Source organism: Triticum aestivum, chromosome 5A (genome assembly GCF_018294505.1).
Source record: "Triticum aestivum cultivar Chinese Spring chromosome 5A, IWGSC CS RefSeq v2.1, whole genome shotgun sequence".
Taxonomy (NCBI): domain Eukaryota; kingdom Viridiplantae; phylum Streptophyta; class Magnoliopsida; order Poales; family Poaceae; genus Triticum; species Triticum aestivum.
The window spans coordinates 587083915-587103809 of NC_057806.1; the positions used below are offsets into that span (position 1 = coordinate 587083915).

The window sequence follows — 19895 nt, forward strand, 5'->3', positions numbered from 1 at the left end:
AAAAAACTCTAAAAACGGAGCCCTTCGCCGGCAAAAACTGGGATCCACTGTGCCTACATGACTATAGGAGATGAGACGGACCGGCGAGAGGGAAGGAAACCCTAGCCGAGCGCCAAGGGTTTGTACGAGCAAAGGGGTACAGATGCACTTTGATTTATGCTAGGTTTCTAGCTCGTAGCTAACTCGTTTGAGAGGGGAATATTTTGATATTGGATCATAAACGTGACGGCACATGCCATATCTGCCCTGAATATAGAAACAAACTAAAAGCACTCATCAATGGACAACGTATACATCCTTGAATCCTTTTTTGGTTCCAAGTCATTGAACGCGTAGTCTCGATTACGTACTAGTGATACTATATATACTATGCTTAGTTTGCCGGCCCAGCCAGCTGCTTTCCTGCACTTATTTCTGGGTAATGCCCGGTCTGGAACGTAGGAAATAAAAGAAAAATACATAAACGTAAAAGCTACACCAACGGGAACAAGGCGCGACATATGCGATATACGTCCAGGACAACTGTGTAGACAATGAAACTAAAATACACGAATCCTTCCAAATGGCAGTTTGGAAGGCTTTGAAATAGCTAGAAAAAATATATTCAAACATTGTTCAAGCCTTTTCACATACAACGCGCACTTGGTCTGCACCGCTCGCTCGCGTGGAATTTGTACTTCCTTTCGTGACAATGTGTGTTGTGTGTACTGCTTCCTGGTGCTAGATACATCTGTTTGAGCGACAAGTAATTCTGAATGTAGGAAGTACTTGCCACCGGGCGTTGTTGTTTTCTTTTTCTGCCCTTTTTTTCTACGTAAACATATGTGAATTCTTGCCCCCGGTCGCCCCATCTTCTCCGGTCCAGTCGACGGCCATAACTATCATCTGGATTTACTACATTGCCAGTGCGTAGCACAACTCCATTAATCAGTCCAGCACAGCATAGATAACCACGAGCGGTCAAAGCGTTTCTCACCGCCCAAAGTTCCCAACGTTCGGAAAAATGAACAGCTAGGCGTACGTTACAGACCGTCGGCACGCGTCCAAATTAAGAAACGAAATGCCGTCCATCTTCTCCTCCTTCTGCGAGAAAAATGCGTCCAAATTGGCACGAAAAATATGTAAAAAAAAACCAGATCGATCCAGCACCAGACAGATGGCACAGTGGGAACCATCAAGAAGCATAGGGATCCGCAAGGCTGTCCTGCCACAAGATCATCATCAAAAAAAAAAAAAAAAAAAGAGGGCGCTGGCTGGCCCTAGTCGCCCCAACGTTTGCCTCGCCCGGATCGCGGTCCGGTTACCGTTGGGCCTCGTGCTCGGCGGAGAAAAACCAAAAAGGAGGTGACCGGACGGACGGCGAGCAACATGGCCGTCACGTTGCCCGGGCGGGAACGCACGCACCCCCACGGCCCATTCATCATCGCCGGCCCCAGCTGGCCGGCCGCCCGTCCGTTGCCCGCCGGGCGGTCGGGACGCGTGCCCCGGGCCCCGAGCCGAACGTTGGAGATGAATCTCACTAATCTAATCCCTCCGCCGCGCTTTCCCGGCGTCCCTGTCTGTCCCTCTCCCTGCGTGCGTGCCGTTTCCTTCCTTCACCGATCGATCAATGCAACGCTGCTATAAAATCACACTCTCCAAACCGCTGGTCCATCATCCCTCCCTCCGGTACCTAGCCGTTGCCCGCCCCGCCCCACCTTCTTCCTCCTCCGGCCTCGTCCTCCTCCTGCCATTGTTGTTGCTTGCCTCGGTCGCTTGGCTGCAAGTTGTGGCCGGGTTTCAAGGCCGGTGGGAGAACCTTGCACGGAACAAAGATCGGGTAGGTGGCGGTGGGATAGTGGATAGAAAGATAGGCACGGAGCTCCGGGCGTCGCTGTCGGACTCGCATCCGGCCTGACTCACCGCCGTCGTCCTCGGCCGCGCACCGGTCGCCGTCGCTTCTAATCTCCGGTAAGCAACCAACCCCACCGCCGCTATATATTTATACCCACCGCAAGCCAAGCCCCTTCCCAGTTCCCCTCCAGGCCAACATTACAGCCTTGCTTTCAATTCACCTCGTCTTCCCGCTGCCGCATCCCCCCTGCTACTTTACTGCCTTCGTTCTCGACCGCACGCTGCTGGGCCTCATGGCAAGCAAGCTGCTAGCCAGAGTAAGTTCGTCGGTTCACGAGTCCGCCACGCACCTCCTCAGTTTTGTTTCTTGCGATTCTCTGGGCCGTTGCTGCCGTTGAGATGATGGGATGGCTGCTGCCTGCTGCGGCCGTCCCCGTTGCTTTCACTTCGGCCTTTGCCGGAAGAGGACAACCGGATGGCTCGCCGGATGATTGCCAAAATATCAATCATCAAAGGCGGGCGGGTGGAGGACCTGAGCAGAGCAGGGCAGAGCAGAGGAGGACATTTTCGGTTGCATTGCAATGGCGGCTTCCGCTTTGCATGACCAGCCGCATCCCACACCCCAACCACTCCTTTGATCGACCGCCCTTATCGCCGGCGCCACCCCGGGTTATATAACGGGGGGACGGAGAAGAGCAGGGGGAAGAGCACGCCTCTTCGTCCCATCCACCCTAGCTACCCTCGCTCTGCCTTGCCGGCGCCACACGAGCACCGCCGCCGCCCTTTCCGGTAAGAGGCTCATGCCAGCCAGCCACGGTTGTTTCTTGCGACCTCGTGCCAAAAACATGGCGTGTCTTGTGTGAAAAACCCCCAAAAAAGTAGTGTGCCTCTTGCTGGAAGCATTTAGTGTGTGTGCTTGGACTCCAACTGTTTGCCCAAAGGCGCCGGCCATTCACGCGGGTTGGATTTTCTCTCTGCGGGAGGTTCCGAAATTTCCAATCGGTTGCAACAAACGCATTGAATCCGGGTGTTTCACCACCCCAGTACTTCACCCCCCACCCCCTACCTCTCATACGAATAGTGCTCTGCTCTCCTCCCCTGTTCCTGCCAGCGCTCACACGTTTCTGCAGCATTTGCAAAGCCCAAGGGCAACCTGCTCGCTGTAGCTGCTGCCGCCCTCTTCTTCCTCCGCTCGCCTTCGCCTCTGGTGATTACACTTCCTGTTTGCTGCTTCCAATAGTTGCATTAGCTTCAAAGTAATCTTGTAGCCCAGCGTTTGGTTTTCTTCTGCTGTTGTTGGATTGTGATTTGCAGCTGTAGATTTTGACATTCCATTAGACGTCCTTGCAAGCTTTTATTTTGTTCTTGGTACCGTTGCAGTACAGTGTGCAAGCGGAACATACTGCTCTGCTCTGCCAAATTATGAAAGGGAAAACAACGCTTAAACTAACACGCCGCTCCCACGCTCGCAACTGGGGAGTAAACAAAGCATCCCCGTCGGTGGTTGCCAGAAACAATCCGCACGCGATGATGATGCCCCGGCACGGCCCGCTGCCATGGCTCCTCGCATCACTGAGCCTCGGCGCCCCGGGCTGCTCTCGCCGCTGACCGCCACCGTTGACGTTGACCCATCGCCGCGCCATGGCCGATGGCGGCGCCGGCGGGCTCGCCTGCCGTCTCCGGTCAGGCGTCCTCTCGCCGCTGGAGGAAGGTCTCGCCGCCATACTCATCACGTCGCTGCAATGTTTCGCGCAGGTCAGGCGGCTCCTGCCCCCGCTCCTGCGCCGGCACAGGATGGCGCTGCTCACGGCGCCCGCGGTGTTCGCGGCCCTCCTGCTCTTCTGGGCCGTGCTCGGCGGCACCGACGCCGACTACGTGCTGTACAAGGACGCCGCCAAGCCCGTGGAGGACCGCGTCGCTGATCTTCTTGGGAGGATGACGCTCGCGGAGAAGATCGGGCAGATGACCCAGATCGAGCGGCTCGTGGCCACGCCGGACGTGCTCCGGGACAACTTCATCGGCAGCCTGCTCAGCGGCGGCGGCAGCGTGCCGCGCAAGGGGGCCACGGCCAAGGAGTGGCAGGACATGGTGGACGGCTTCCAGCGGGCCTGCATGTCCACGCGCCTCGCCATCCCCATGATCTACGGCATCGACGCCGTCCACGGCCAGAACAACGTCTACGGCGCCACCATCTTCCCCCACAACGTCGGCCTCGGCGCCACCCGGGACCCGTACCTCGTCAAGAGGATCGGCGAGGCCACGGCGCTCGAAGTCAGGGCCACCGGCATCCAGTACGCCTTCGCGCCATGCATCGCGGTAAGTACATCTTCTCTCCTGGACAGCATTGTCGGCGGCATTTCAAATTTTGGATCTCATCGCGCTGTGCTGAAATCATTTGCTGTTCTTGAACAGGTGTGCAGAGATCCGAGGTGGGGGCGGTGCTACGAGAGCTACAGCGAGGACCGCCGGATCGTGCAGTCCATGACGGAGCTCATCCCGGGCCTTCAGGGCGACGTGCCCAAGGGCTTCAAGAGCGGCATGCCTTTCGTGGCCGGAAAGTAAGATCCAGTCCATGAAGCATACATGAATCTCAGTCACTATCTGAGAGCTCGTCTGATTGATTGTCGTGTTGAAAAATGTAGGAACAAGGTGGCTGCCTGCGCGAAGCACTTTGTGGGCGACGGCGGCACGGTGGACGGCATCAACGAGAACAACACCATCATCAACCGCGACGGCCTGATGAACATCCACATGCCAGCGTACCAGAACGCCATGGACAAGGGCGTCTCCACCGTCATGATCTCCTACTCCAGCTGGAACGGGATCAAGATGCACGCCAACCATGACCTCGTCACCAAATACCTCAAAGACACGCTCAAATTCCAGGTAAAAACAAAATCAAATTCAAGTTCAGCTGCTCTTCATTGCTTGGACTCTTCAGATGTTCAGAGGCTCATCGCCATTGTTGTTTGCAGGGCTTCGTGATCTCGGACTGGGAGGGTATTGACAGGATCACCACCCCTGCCGGATCCGACTACTCCTACTCGGTCAAGGCTTCCATTCTTGCCGGCCTGGACATGGTGAGCACCAATTTCTTCCCTGTGAATGCTTGATGCTGGCCAGGCTGAGATCTAAGATTCTTGTGATGTTGCAGATCATGGTGCCCAACAACTACCAGCAGTTCATCAGCATCCTGACTGGCCACGTCAACAGCGGCGTGATCAACATGAGCAGGATCGACGACGCCGTGACCCGGATTCTGCGGGTGAAGTTCACCATGGGCCTCTTCGAGAACCCCTACGCTGACCCGGCCATGGCCGAGCAGCTGGGAAAGCAGGTACCTGAACAAACTCCGATGCTGAAAAATTCAGAAACTCCCTTCAGCTTGGCAAGCACTTGAACTCTGAAGTCTGAACGACTACTCGATTTGGAATGCAGGAGCACCGAGATCTGGCGAGGGAGGCGGCGAGGAAGTCGCTGGTGCTGCTGAAGAACGGCAAGACGGCGAGCGACGCGCCGCTGCTGCCGCTGCCCAAGAAGGCGCCCAAGATCCTGGTCGCCGGGAGCCACGCCGACAACCTGGGCTACCAGTGCGGCGGCTGGACGATCGAGTGGCAGGGCGACACGGGGCGCACCACCGTGGGCACCACCATCCTGGACGCCGTGAAGGCCGCCGTGGACCCGTCGACGGTGGTGGTGTTCGCGGAGAACCCCGACGCGGAGTTCGTCAAGGGCGGCGGCTTCTCGTACGCGATCGTGGCGGTGGGCGAGCACCCGTACACGGAGACCAAGGGCGACAACCTGAACCTGACGATCCCGGAGCCCGGGCTGAGCACGGTGCAGGCGGTGTGCGGCGCCGTGCGGTGCGCGACGGTACTCATCAGCGGGCGGCCCGTGGTGGTGCAGCCGCTGCTGGCCGCCTCGGACGCGCTGGTGGCGGCGTGGCTGCCCGGCTCGGAGGGGCAGGGCGTGACCGACGCGCTGTTCGGCGACTACGGGTTCACCGGGAGGCTGGCGCGGACGTGGTTCAAGTCGGTGGAGCAGCTGCCGATGAACGTGGGCGACGCGCACTACGACCCGCTCTTCCCGCTCGGCTTCGGGCTCACCACCAAGGGGACGAAGCAGTACTAGGCCGCTTCGCGTAGTAGACAGCACACCATTAATGGATGGATGGAGATAGGAAACTGGGACATGAACCGTAGGTTCTTGCCTCCCGCCATGGCTGCCGATCGATTCCTTTCGCTCGGTCGGCTTATTCTATTACTGCTGCTATTCTTTCTTACTTTCTTTGTTGCTGGTTGATCTGGTGTATTATGCTGAGTGAGATCTCACTCTGGAGCAAGCAATATATATCCAATCGATGAGCTATTTTATTCACTGATGGTCATGGTCGTGTATGTGATTGTGACATTTTTTTTTGCGGTTATGTGGATGTGACATGTACGGCAGAAAAACGAAACTGCTCCATGCACGAGATGTAAATCCATCATCGTGTGTGAATCGTCCGAATTTTATCGCGTGCCGAAAAATGTTTGCTCGCAGAAAAAATGTCAGTCTTGGGCCGTGGAAACAGAATACAATGGCACCAATGAACGGATCCGACTTGCCTGCTCTCTTCTCATACTTTCATCCATGCTCCCACTTCATCATACGGCTGTCTTTTTTCTTTTTTCTTCTAATCTATTCATCTCCCTCTAATTTTAAAGAGGTGGGGCCGAATCTTATTTTGTTCCAATCAAATCAAGGTATGCGGACAAGAAGCAGACAAGTCTCGTCCCCAATGAACAACCCCCTGCTCAAGAGCAAGAGCAGCAGGACCGCTAAAGGTATGTATCTCAAACGCGGTGACCCGAAACGCTCGTAGTAGGTCCAACCAATTTTTCACATCGAGCGTGGTATCCCCAAACGTTTGCAGACACATGTTTGAATTTGATGCCTATTTTGATGCACATGGTTGGGGAAGATGCCCTAAGGCACTAGCCAAAAAAAATAATAATCATGTATTTACTAATGTTAAACATATATAAGAAAATGTTTTAGACGTATATGAAAAATGTACAATGTGTATGAAAGAGGTAGCATTAAAACATATTTTTCATGTATTTGAAATATGTTAAATGCATATGAAAAACAGAAAACATTCAATGTCTCAAAAATGGGTTGAAAAAAAGTAAAAAAGCAAAGAAAAGGCCGAAGAAAACTAGTGAAAACCAAAGAAAAAAGAAAAATAATAAAAAGGGAAAATCGAAAACAAAAGAAAACCAAAAGATACCGATGCAAAATAGTGAAAAAACCTGATAAAAACAACAGAAAAAACCCGTGAAAACAAAAGAAAAACACAAAAGAAGAAAGAAAAAAAAAAGAAAAAACCGGTGAAAATCAGATCGGTCCAGCCTGAGAGCAATAAAAAACCGTCCATACAGCTAGCGAGCAGCAAACAGTAATACCCGAGCGATATTACCAGCAATATCCCACCACGAGGCGGTCCAATAGGGAGTTCTTTAATTTTTTTTGATTTTGCCATTCTTTTTTCCTCACTTTGTTGTTTTATTTTGTTGTTGTTTCATTTTTGTGCTTTTCGTTTTCTTAAAGTATGATCGAGAATATTTCGGTTCGAATTTTCTAGTCCATGTACTAAAATTTTATACCATCATTCTTAAAAAACATTGTGTTTAAAAAAATTGCCAAGACGTGTATTTGAAAAATGTTTCGAAGCCGGCGTGACAGTGACTTAGGGGCTGTTCGGAGGCCCTCCGCTCCGCGCCCCCGCTCCCGGAGCGGACGGAGCTGCCGCTAGAAAATTCAGAGCGGCCGAAACGGTACTCCCCAGCTCCGTGTATTTTGAGGAGCTGGTGGATCCCCGAACGGGCCCTTAGCCTCCTCTCCCAGCCTGTAGAGACCAAATTGATTGCTTGGTTGTGCAGGTCAGGTGCATCGCGACTTGATGTATATGGATGCTACCCAATCTTCAAGTGATGCTCCATGAGATCTGTCTCACGTCCATGCATGATTAATCGGAAGAAACAATAATACTCCTTCTATTTCTGAATATAAGTTTTTGTAGATATTTCACTATGGATCATATACGGATGTATATAGATGCATTTTAAAGTATGATTCACTCATTTCGCTCACTATGTAGTCTATAGTAAAATCTCGCCAAAGGCTTATATTTAGAAAGAGAGGGAGTAGTAGAGAGGACCAATTAGTACTGAAGAGGTAATATCTCGATTATTAAAATTGAATGGATAGGGCTGCACATCACTACGGTCCACGGGCATGCACCAAACGAGAGATCTCATTTGTGATTGAGGCAAGTAAAACATACACTATAAGAAAATAACCAATAATTGCTTGGATAGAGTGGACCTCGAGCATGTGGATGCATGGGCCAACCACATCAAATCGAGTAATTAATTTCCCTTTGATGCCACGATGTGCACACAGATGGATCGGATCGATCCCTCCCTGCGAGCATATGTCGGTGTGTGTGTGTGTGCATATACTACGACGCAAAGATGTGAAGGTCCCGGCGATAAATCTCCCTCGGTAACCAGGTCTTACCGATTTGAAGGCCAGATCGAGCATGATAATTTAACGGTTTCGCTATTTCACAGTGGAGTGTTTTACAATTGCGCATCATTCAATTTTGTGGCCGTTCAATCTTGCACGGAGATTCATGCTGGGAGGTGTCTTTTTAGGACGTTTTCCTTTTCTGTTCCTTACTGGTGGCGTAATAGTTTCCCGGCCAACCCGTTACTGCCCAAGTGCCCATCCCCTAGGCCCTAGCCCTCTGTCTCCTTTTTTTCCATTTCTGTCCTTTCGATTCCTTGGCGATTTCCTTGTCCACCATGGTGATTCCCAGCTCCTTCTCTACTGCAGCTTGATTTCCGATCCAGTTTCTTGTGGTTTTGGTTGGTTGTTCTCGTCTGCTCTCTTTCCTCACTGGATTTCTTCTAGATCTACTGGTTTGATTCGATTCCCCCGGTGTTTGATATAGACGTACGTGTACGTGTACTCGTAGCGGTGCATTTTCTCTGGCGATTCTTGTTGTTCTTGTAGTGATAGGTGCATGGATGTAGCGGTGAATTCGTTTCCCCTGTCGATTTTCTATGTGCTGGCCTAGGCGTCTGATCTGCTGGATCTAGTGGTATTGGTAGTTTTATTCCTGATCGTTCATGTTATGTAGATGTAGGTCCTTAGCTCCTTGCTCTTCCCTTGTTGATTTGATATCTGCTAGCCTGGGAGTCTGATTCAGAGGGTGTTTTTTGGGGGGGGGGGGGTTAGATGTAGTTTCCTTGGTTGCTTGTTTCTGTATGTTCGTGTGATGTAGATGCAGGTGCTTATTTCAGTCCTTGCTCTAAATTTCCTTTGCCCTGGTCGGTTGATTTTGCTCGTCTGTGTGATGTAGAAGTCGGCGGTAATGGTCAATCCTTGCTCCTTGCTCTGAATTTGGTTCACCAGTCATTTTTTATTCTGATGGCCGTTGTGATGTGGATGCATGTCCTAATTGTCAATCCTTGATCTGAATTTAGGTTCAAGTGATGTAGAGATGTAGTTGTAATTTAGGCAAACCTCCCTCGTCTGAAGTCGGGTCCTTAGTCATGTGAATGTTCTTATTCATTCTGTTTTGGTTCTGTATGTATTTGGTGGTTTGTGTTGTATCTTCAGCTATTTTTTGTTCATGAATTTCTCTGCCCTAGTACTTCTATAATGAGGTGTTGGTACTTTAGATGCTATCTCCTTATTAGGTTGTGTAATTTTCAGTTTTGGTGTTGTGCAATTTCAGTTTTTCACTCATTCTGTAGTATGGTTTGGTACAGTCATGTCAGTGTTGTTGTATCCTCATATATTTGATGCTTAGGGTTTTGTGTGTGTTATATTTCAGGATCATGACGAGAATGAACTTCTCTTTCATGTAATGGTTTAGATGAGTCACGGTCCTGTTCGCTGCCAGTCTTTTTCCCTTCCCGACTAGATGAATAAAATATTAATTCCATTCGGGCAGGTGAGGAAGGGCGGCGTCGGCTTGACCATGTCTTCTGTCTTAGTCGTTTCGGAGACTAAGTTTCTCATTCAATGGTGAGGTGTTTATAGAAAGCAAGGCCTCGCTCGACGAGTCATGTAGTCATAGGTTTGAGTTCCCTAATCAGTAGTGTAAGTTCCACAAGTAAGTAGTGTAACTTCCATTTGAATTCCATTAGTTTGCAACGTTTTTGAATTTGTATCACACTGGTGAGTTTCCTAGTTTTTTAGTACTGCAAGTTCCATAGGCAAGTATTGGAAGCTTCCTAGTTTTGCAATGCCCACTTGCACTTTTAGAACCTAACATTTTGGGTTTCTCTTTGTTGGATTTGTATTGAATCCAGTTTACCATTTGAAAGTCTAAATGGATATTACTGAAACTAAAGTGTAATCACAATGTTCTAATCTCTTAAATGCATGTGTTTTTATTAGAAATCTGGTGTAATTTTACTGAAATTTGTACTGTGAGCACAATGTATGTTTCAGTGAAATTTTAGTGGAATTATTATGTGCATTTTCAGTGGAATTATAGTGCTTTTGAATTGTAATTACAGTGGGGATTTCAGTGTAATTACAGTGAGTATTTTAGAGTAATCACATTATCTTTTTAGTTAATTTACCCCTCAGGATGTTGGGTTTTGTCATTGTTGATGCATTCACTTTAGAACAATTTATTTTCTTTTGTTAGGGTTATTGGTATACTCGTACTTTATTTCTGCCCATTTGTGTAAGCAACCTTAGTTGTGCACATGATTTTCTAGTATATGTAATTTCAGCAATTTGGTAACTATATTTTCAGTGTTTTTAGGCTTATAGCTACTATAATTTACTACTTTGGAAATGCTCTTTTTTTGCACTGCACATGCTAAATTTGTGGTTATTCTATGTCCCCAGTGCTTTTATGCAAACTGACCAGTTTAGTGCCGTGGAATAGATAGATTATGTGATCTCTGCAAAATTTCTGGTGATTTTGCAGGTGCTTAGGGTTTAGGGTTTCCATACTCCAATAGCCTATCTGATTTGGTGTTGTTCCCTTGTTATTTCTTTCCACCGGCTCTCCATGTACTAACAGTTCCAGAGCTCCTGAACTGTTAGATATTGTTGTACTGTTCTTCTTCATATAATAAAGATTGGCCAATGGCCCTTCGAGATTTTGCAGGTGCTCAAAGATGTGCAATTAACTAGGAGTTGAAAGTGAAGCTACCGTTGACATGTCAAGTGCTCAAATAATGTGTATTTTCTCTAGTGTATTTTCATTGTGTTCTTTGCAGTCAATGTGTAATTACAGTGCATTTCAGTAGAGTTACAGTGCTTTTTATTTGTAACTAGAATGGAATTTCAGTGCAATTACAGTGGGGATTTTAGTGGATTTTCTAGAGTAATCGCAGTTTACGTCACAATGTAATTACGGTGAATTTTTAGTCTCACTACAGTGGGCATTTAAGAGGATTTTGAGAGATATTATACTGCATTTCGTTGTATTTTTCGCAGTCAAATTGAACTGCAATTACATTGTCTTTTACAGTGTAAGTACAATGTTTTTCAGTGTAATTACAATGTATGTTCAGAGTAATTACAGTGTATGTAATTTTTCAGTGGATATTCAGAGTAACACACTGTATGTAATTACTGTGAATTTTCAATGTAATTACAATGGGCATTTAAGTGGAATTTCAGAGTTATTAAACTGTATTTCCAGTGTATCTTTGTAGTTAAATTGAACTGTGATTACACTGTTTTTTATAGAGTAAGTGTTGTGCTTTTTGACTGGGATTTTCAATGTAATCACTCAGTGTGTATGTTCATTAGGATATTCTGTTTGGGATGTGAGCATGTGGGCACACATGCTACTAAACTATCTGGTTATCCCTTGCCTGATTCATGTGGGTTTCGTATACAGTGTGTGCTTTTTTCTTCCACTATCTAGTTTGCTCTGGCTTTATTAGTGCTTTACAATGTTACTGAACTGTCCAGTTCATGTTTCCTCTGTTGATTTATGCATTACATCTGCTGTTTTCACATGACCTGGCAAAAATTCTCTCTAGATCTTCAGAGCTTAGAAAATTCACTAGGCATCAAAGTAGGGATTGGAATTGGAGAATCTTCAGAACTGAGAAAATTGGGACCCCTCCCCTGGCTTTTTTACTGTCCAGGCGTAATTGTGGTCTACTTTTAAGAAACCGGGTCTAGGGCATCAAACCCGTTATGGTCCAGATGGGATTTTAGGTTCGGTCGTTTCAGTCCTGATACATAAATGCGCTGATTTTGTTGTTCGTTGACATACATACAACCAAAGGTGGAAATAAAGGGCATACACGTGCCAGCTGCCTATTTGGTGCAAAATTTGATTGTAATCCAATTGGATTTCAGTCGAGTGTCAAATAGACAGTCCCTAATTTAAATAAGAGCATTTATGGTCGGGCGCCTCAAATCCGTCTCATACGCCCGGGCGAGCCACCATGTCACTGTTCGGTCACGTTTTTTCGATTCAGACGGGCTTCCTAAACAGGCCTCAAACGCTCGGACTGACCGACACCTTCATATCCAGTCCAAATATAAGGCGGATATATGGGCGCCCGGGGGTATCAAATAGCATAATGGATCTAAACATATAATCTTCCAGCAAATAAACATATAGTAATCAACTACAAGATGTAATCAGCACTATGAGTCACCCACAAGTAACAATCTGAGGTTCCAGTATAAAGATTGAACACAATAGATGAACTAGGGTTTGAGAAGAGATGGTGCTGTTGAAAATGTTGATGGAGATTGGCCTCCCAAAGATAAGAGGGTTGTTGGTGATGACGATGACTTTGATTCTTCCCCTCGGGAGGGAAGTTCCCCCGGCGGAATCGCTCCGCCGAAGGGCAAAGTTCTCCTGCCCAAGTTCCGCCTTCAGACGGCGACGCTCGTCCCAAAAGTCATCTTCTCATTTTTTCTAGATCAAAATGACTTATATACCAGAAGATGGGCATTGGAGATGGGCTGGGTTGAGCAGAACCCACCAAGACGCGCCTGAGGGCCCTGCCACGCCCTGGTGTCTTGTGCTCACCATGTGGGCCCCTCCGATAGTTATTTGCTCTAGTATTTTTTTATATATTTCAAAACAATTATCCATAAATTTTCAGCTCATTTGGATATGCGCATAATAGGTAACTCTGACATAGGTTTTTCAGGTCCAGAATTCCAGCTGTCGGCATTCTCCCTCTTTGTGTAAACTTTGCATATTATGAGAGAAAGGGTATTAGAATTACTCCATAAAGTATTATTATGCATAAAAACATTATAAATAATAGTAGAAAAACTGTTGGGGAACGCAGTAATTTCAAAAAAAAATTCCTACGCACACGCAAGATCATGGTGATGCATAGCAACGAGGGGGAGAGTGTCGTCCACGTACCCTCGTAGACCGTTAAGCGGAAGCGTTATGACAAAGCGGTTGATGTAGTTGTACGTCTTCACGATCGACCGATCCTCAGTACCGAACATACGACACCTCCCCATTCAGCACACGTTCAGCTCGGTGACGTCCCGCGAACTTACGATCCAGTAGAGCTCGAGGGAGAGTTTTGTCAGCACGACGGCGTGTTTACGATGTTAATGAAGCTACCGTCGCAGGGCTTCGCCTAAGCACCGCTACAGTATGACCGAGGTGGATTATGGTGGAGGGGGGCACCACACACTGCTGGGAGAGATCAATGATCAACTTGTCTGTTCTAGGGTGCCCCTGCCCCCATATATAAAGGAGCAAAGGGGGAGGCCGGCCGGCCCTATAGGGCGCGCCAGGAGGAGGAGTCCTACTCCTAGTAGGACTAGGACTAGGACTCCCCTCTTTCCTACTCCTACTAGGAGGGGGAAAGGAAGGGGGAGAAGGAGAAGGAAAGGAAGGGGGAGAAGGAGAAGGAAAGGGGGGCGCCGCCCCCCTTCCTAGTCCAATTTGGACCAGAGGGGGAGGGGCGCACGGCCTGCCCTGGCCGTCCCCTCTCTCTCTCTCCACTAGGGCCCAACAAGGCCCATTAACCCCCTGGGGGTTTCGGTAACCCCTCCGGCACTCCGGTAAAATCCCGATTTCACCCGGAACTCTTTCGATGTCCAAATGTAGGCTTCCAATATATCAATCTTTATGTCTCGACCATTTCGAGACTCCTCGTCATGTCAATGATCATATCGGGGACTCTAAACTACCTTCGGTACATCAAAACATATAAACTCATAATACCGATCGTCACAGAACTTTAAGCGTGCGGACCCTATGGGTTCGAGAACTATGTAGACATGACCGAGACATGTCTCCGGTCAATAACCAATAGCGGAACTTGGATGTACATATTGGTTCCTACATATTCTACGAAGATCTTTATCGGTCAAACCGCATAACAACATACGTTGTTCCCTTTGTCATCGGTATGTTACTTGCCCGAGATTCGATCTTCCGTATCTCAATACCTAGCTCAATCTCGTTACCGGCAAGTCTCTTTACTCGTTCCGTAATGCATCATCTTGCAACTAACTCATTAGTCACATTGTTTGCAAGGCTTATAGTGATGTGCATTACCGAGAGGGCCCAGAGATACCTCTCCGACAATCGGAGTGACAAATCCTATTCTTGATCTATGTCAACTCCACGAACACCATCGGAGACACCTGTAGAGCACCTTTATAATCACCCAGTTACATTGTGACGTTTGGTAGCACACAAAGTGTTCCTCCGGTATTCAGGAGTTGCATAATCTCATAGTCATAGGAACATGTATAAGTCATGAAGAAAGCAATACCAGTAAACTAAATGATCAAGTGCTAAGCTAACGGAATGGGTCAAGTCAATCACATCATTCTCCTAATGATGTGATCCCGTTGATAAAATGACAACTCATGGCTATGGCTAGGAAACTCAACCATCTTTGATCAACAAGCTAGTCAAGTAGAGGCATACCAGTGACACTTTGTTTGTCTATGTATTCACACATGTATTATGTTTCCGGTTAATACAATTCTAGCATGAATAATAAAAATTTATCATGATATGAGGAAATAAATAATAACTTCATTATTGCCTCTAGGGCATATTTCCTTCAGTCTCCCACTTGCACTAGAGTCAATAATCTAGATTACACAGTAATGATTCTAACACCCATGGAGTCTTGGTGCTGATCATGTTTTGCTCGTGGAGGAGGCTTAGTCAACGGGTCTGCAACATTCAGATCCGTATGTATCTTGCAAATCTCTATGTCTCCCACCTGGACTTGATCCCGGATGGAATTGAAGTGTCTCTTGATGTGCTTGGTTCTTTTGTGAAATCTGGATTCCTTTGCGAAGGCAATTGCACCAGTATTGTCACAAAAGATTTTCATTGGACCCGATGCACTAGGTATGACACCTAGATCGGATATGAACTCCTTCATCCACACTCCTTAATTTGCTGCTTCCGAAGAAGCTATGTACTCCACTTCACATGTAGATCCCGCCACGACGCTTTGTTTAGAACGGTACCAACTGACAGCTCCACCGTTCAATATAAACACGTATCTGGTTTGCGATTTAGAATCGTCCGGATCAGTGCCAGAGCTTGCATCGACGTAACCATTTACAACGAGCGCTTTGTCACCTCCATAAAGGAGAAACATATCCTTAGTCATTTTCAGGTATTTCAGGATGTTCTTGACCGCTGTCCAGTGATCCACTCCTGGATTACTTTGGTACCTCCCTGCTAAACTAATAGCAAGGCACACATCAGGTCTGGTACATAGCATTTCATACATGATAGAGCCTATGGCTGAAGCATAGGGAACACTTTTTATTTTCTCTCTATTTTCTAGAGTGGTCGGGCATTGAGTCTTACTCAACTTCACACCTTGTAACACAGGCAAGAACCCTTTCTTTGCTTGATCCATTTTGAACCTTTTCAAAACTTTATCAAGGTATGTGCTTTGTGAAAGTCCAATTAAGCGTCTTGATCTATCTCTATAGATCTTGATGCCCAATATATAAGAAGCTTCTCCGAGGTCTTTCATTGAAAAACTCTTATTCAAGTATCCTTTTATGCTACCTAGAAATTCTATGTCATTTCCAATCAGTAATATGTCATCCACATATAATATTAGAAATGCTACAGAGCTCCCACTCACTTTCTTGTAAATACAGGCTTCTCCAAAAGTCTGTATAAAACCATATGCTTTGATCACACTATCAAAACATTTATTCCAACTCTGAGAGGCTTGCACCAGTCCATAAATGGATCACTGGAGCTTGCACACTTTGTTAGCTCCCTTTGGATCGACAAAACCTTTTGGTTGCATCATATACAACTCTTCTTCCAGAAATCCATTCAGGAATGCAGTTTTGACATCCATTTGCCAAATTTCATAATCATAAAATGCGGCAATTGCTAACATGATTCGGATAGACTTAAGCATCGCTACGGGTGAGAAAGTTTCATCGTAGTCAACTTCTTGAACTTGTCGAAAACCTTTCACAACAAGTTGAGCTTTGTAGACAGTAACATTACCGTCAGCGTCAATCTTCTTTTTGAAGATCCATTTATTCTCGATGGCTTGCCGATCATCTGACAAGTCAACCAAAGTCCATACTTTGTTCTCATACATGGATCCCATCTCAGATTTCATGGTCTCAAGCCATTTTGTGGAATCTGGGCTCACCATCGCTTCTTTATAGTTCGTAGGTTCATCATGGTCAAGTAACATGACTTCCAGAACAGGATTACCGTACCACTCTAGTGCGGATCTTACTCTGGTTGACCTACGAGGTTCGGTAGTAACTTGATCTGAAGTTTCATGATCATTATCATTAGCTTCCTCACTAATTGGTGTAGGTGTCACAGGAACCGGTTTCTATGATGAACTACTTTCCAATAAGGGAGTAGGTACAGTTACCTCATCAAGTTCTACTTTCCTCCCACTTACTTCTTTCGAGAGAAACTCCTTCTCTAGAAAGGATCCATTCTTAGCAACGAATGTCTTGCCTTCGAATATGTGATAGAAGGTGTACCCAACAGTCTCCTTTGGGTATCCTATGAAGACACAGTTCTCCGATTTGGGTTCGAGCTTATCAGGTTGAAGCTTTTTCACATAAGCATCGCAACCCCAAACTTTAAGAAACGACAACTTTGGTTTCTTGCCAAACCACAGTTCATAAGGCGTCGTCTCAACGGATTTCGATGGTGCCCTATTTAACGTGAATGCAGCTGTCTCTAAAGCATAACCCCAAAATGATAGCAGCAAATCAGTAAGAAACATCATAGATCGCACCATATCCAGTAAAGTACGATTACAACATTCGGATACACCATTACGCTCTGGTGTTCCGGGTGGCGTGAGTTGCGAAACTATTCCGCATTGTTTCAAATGTAGACCAAACTCGTAACTCAAATATTCTCCTCCACGATCAGATCGTAGAAACTTAATTTTCTTGTTACGGTTTTCCACTTCACTCTGAAATTCTTTGAACTTTTCAAATGTTTCAGATTTATGCTTCATTAAGTAGATATACCCATATCTGCTCAAATCATCTGTGAAGGTGAGAAAATAACTATACCCGCCGCGAGCCTCAATATTCATCGGACCACATACATTAGTATGTATGATTTCCAATAAATCTGTTGCTCGCTCCATTGTTCCGGAGAATGGAGTTTTAGTCATCTTGCCCATGAGGCATGGTTCACAAGTACCAAGTGATTCATAATCAAGTGATTCCAGAAGTCCATCAGTATGGAGTTTCTACATGCGCTTTACACCAATATGACCCAAACGGCAGTGCCACAAATAAGTTGCACTATCATTATCAACTCTGCATCTTTTGGCTTCAACATTATGAATATGTGTATCACTACTATCGGGAGTCAACACAAATAGACCACTCTTTAAGGGTGCATGACCATAAAAGATATTACTCATATAAATAGAACAACCATTTTTCTCGGATTTAAATAAATAACCGTCTCGCATCAAACAAGATCTAGATATAATGTTCATGCTTAACGCTGGCACCAAATAAAAATTTTAGGTCTAAAACTAATCCCGAAGGTAGATGTAGAGGTAGCGTGCCGACGACGATCACATCGACTTTGGAACCATTTCCCACGCGCATCGTCACCTCGTCCTTAGCTAGTCTTCGCTTAATCCGTCCCTGTTTCGAGTTGCAAATATTAGCAACAGAACCAATATCAAATACCCATGTGCTACTGTGAGCTCTAGTAAGGTACACATCAATAACATGTATATCACATATACCTTTGTTCACCTTGCCATCCTTCTTATCCGTCAAATACTTGGGGCAGTTCCGCTTCTAGTGACCAGTCTGTTTGCAGTAGAAGCACTCAGTCTCAGGCTTAGGTCCAGACTTGGGTTTCTTTTCCTAAGAAGCAACTTATTTGCCGTTCTTTTTGAAGTTCCCCTTCTTCTTCCCTTTACCCTTTTTCTTGAAACTGGTGGTCTTGTTGACCATCAACACTTGATGCTCCTTCTTGATTTCTACCTCCGCTACTTATAGCATTGCGAAGAGTTCGGGAATTGTCTTGTTCATCCCTTGCATGTTATAGTTCATCACGAAGCTCTTGTAGCTTGGTGGTAGTGATTGAAGAACTCTGTCAATGACACTATCAACAGGAAGATTAACTCCCAGTTGAGTCAAGTGGTTATGATACCCAGACATTCTGAGTATATGTTCACTGACAGAACTATTCTCCTCCATCTTGCAGCTGTAGAACTTATTGGAGACTTCATATCTCTCAGTCCGGGCATTTGCTTGAAATATTAACTTCAACTCTTGGAACATCGCATATGCTCCATGACATTCAAAACGTCGTTGAAGTCCCGGTTCTAAGCCGTAAAGCATGGCACACTGAACTATCGAGTAGTCATCAGCTTTACTCTGTTAGACGTTCTTAACGTCATCATCAGCAGGCCTGGCACCTAGCGGTGCTTCCAGGACGTAATTCTTCTATGCAGCAATGACGATAATCCTCAAGTTACGGACCCAGTCCGTGTAATTGCTACCATCATCTTTCAACTTTGCTTTCTCAAGGAACGCATTAAAATTCAACGGAACAACAACACGGGCCATCTATCTACAATAACATAGACAAGCAAAATAATCAGGTACTAAGTTCATGATAAATTTAAGTTCAATTAATCATATTACTTAAGAACTCCCACTTAGATAGACATCCCTCTAATCATCTAAGTGATCACGTGATCCATATCAACTAAACCATAACCGATCATCACGTGAGATGGAGTAGTTTTCAATGGTGAACATCACTATGTTGATCATATCTGTAAGGGCATTTCCCTAATTTTTGTTTTGGATGATGATGGCAATCCTTTGTTAGTCTAATCGTGTGCTAAGTGCTTCAGGTACTCGGTGTTTAGGCGTACATTAGTTAGCTATTCTCTCTGGAAGGAAAAGATTGAAGACGATGTTTTCTACGTTTTGGATCTCTTTGGTCGTAGGGAACACGTACTATCAAGAGGGAATCCACAATTAGGAGGTGTTGGGGATTTGTCTCACGTACACACTTGCCTCACCCCTCTCTTGCCTTCCTTTTGCTGAGAGAGAGAGAGCTTCCCTTCTCTCCTGCCTCTTGCTGTGCATTCCCAACGGTTGTACCGCTCGCTCAAGCGGTTGTACCGCTGAAACATTGGCGCTTACCCAGTCTTGTTCGAGTGGTTGTACCACTGCCTCCGGGCGGTGATACCGCCACCTTGCTCCTCAATGACTGGGGCGGTCGTTCCGGCCAAGTACCGCTCAACAACCGGTCTTACCTCTGTTGTGATGCGGTACTTGGCGGTAGTGGCCCGGTTGGTCCGGTTGTGCCCCGCACACCGGTACTACCGATGCCCCGAGAGGTTCTACCACTTGGGACTTAGCCCCTCAAGCGCCCATGGCCAGGTGGTTGCACCAGTCGTGTACCGCTCGACTACCGCATTCTGGGGTGACTCCCTTCTGTTTCAATGTAGTGGTTAAGCGGTGGCTGGGCGGTTGTTTCAGTTGTTTTATTTGACCGGTACTACCGCCTG

At 46.6% G+C, this 19895-nt stretch overlaps 1 protein-coding gene and 1 long non-coding RNA gene across 5 annotated transcripts; both read left to right on the forward strand.

Moving 5' to 3' along the window:
* Positions 1-1650: 1650 nt before the first annotated feature.
* Positions 1651-6210, forward strand: LOC123105032 (beta-glucosidase BoGH3B). 4 transcript variants are annotated; one of them, XM_044527000.1, is made up of 7 exons: positions 1651-1950; positions 3589-4149; positions 4246-4391; positions 4476-4719; positions 4809-4913; positions 4988-5170; positions 5272-6210. In XM_044527000.1, the coding sequence occupies exons 2-7, from the start codon at positions 3628-3630 to the stop codon at positions 5962-5964; spliced, it is 1893 nt and encodes a 630-aa protein (XP_044382935.1). In that variant the 5' UTR covers positions 1651-1950; positions 3589-3627; the 3' UTR covers positions 5965-6210. The 4 variants fall into 4 exon arrangements, with proteins under 4 accessions (XP_044382935.1, XP_044382934.1, XP_044382937.1 ...); XM_044526999.1 differs by lacking the exon at positions 1651-1950 and adding an exon at positions 1999-2150; XM_044527002.1 differs by lacking the exon at positions 1651-1950 and adding an exon at positions 2212-2622.
* A 1968-nt stretch (positions 6211-8178) lies between these two features.
* On the forward strand, positions 8179-11409 carry LOC123105033 (uncharacterized). Its single transcript, XR_006450632.1, has 2 exons — positions 8179-8687; positions 9722-11409. It is a non-coding gene; the product is annotated as an uncharacterized lncRNA (long non-coding RNA).
* The last annotated feature ends 8486 nt before the right edge of the window (positions 11410-19895 follow it).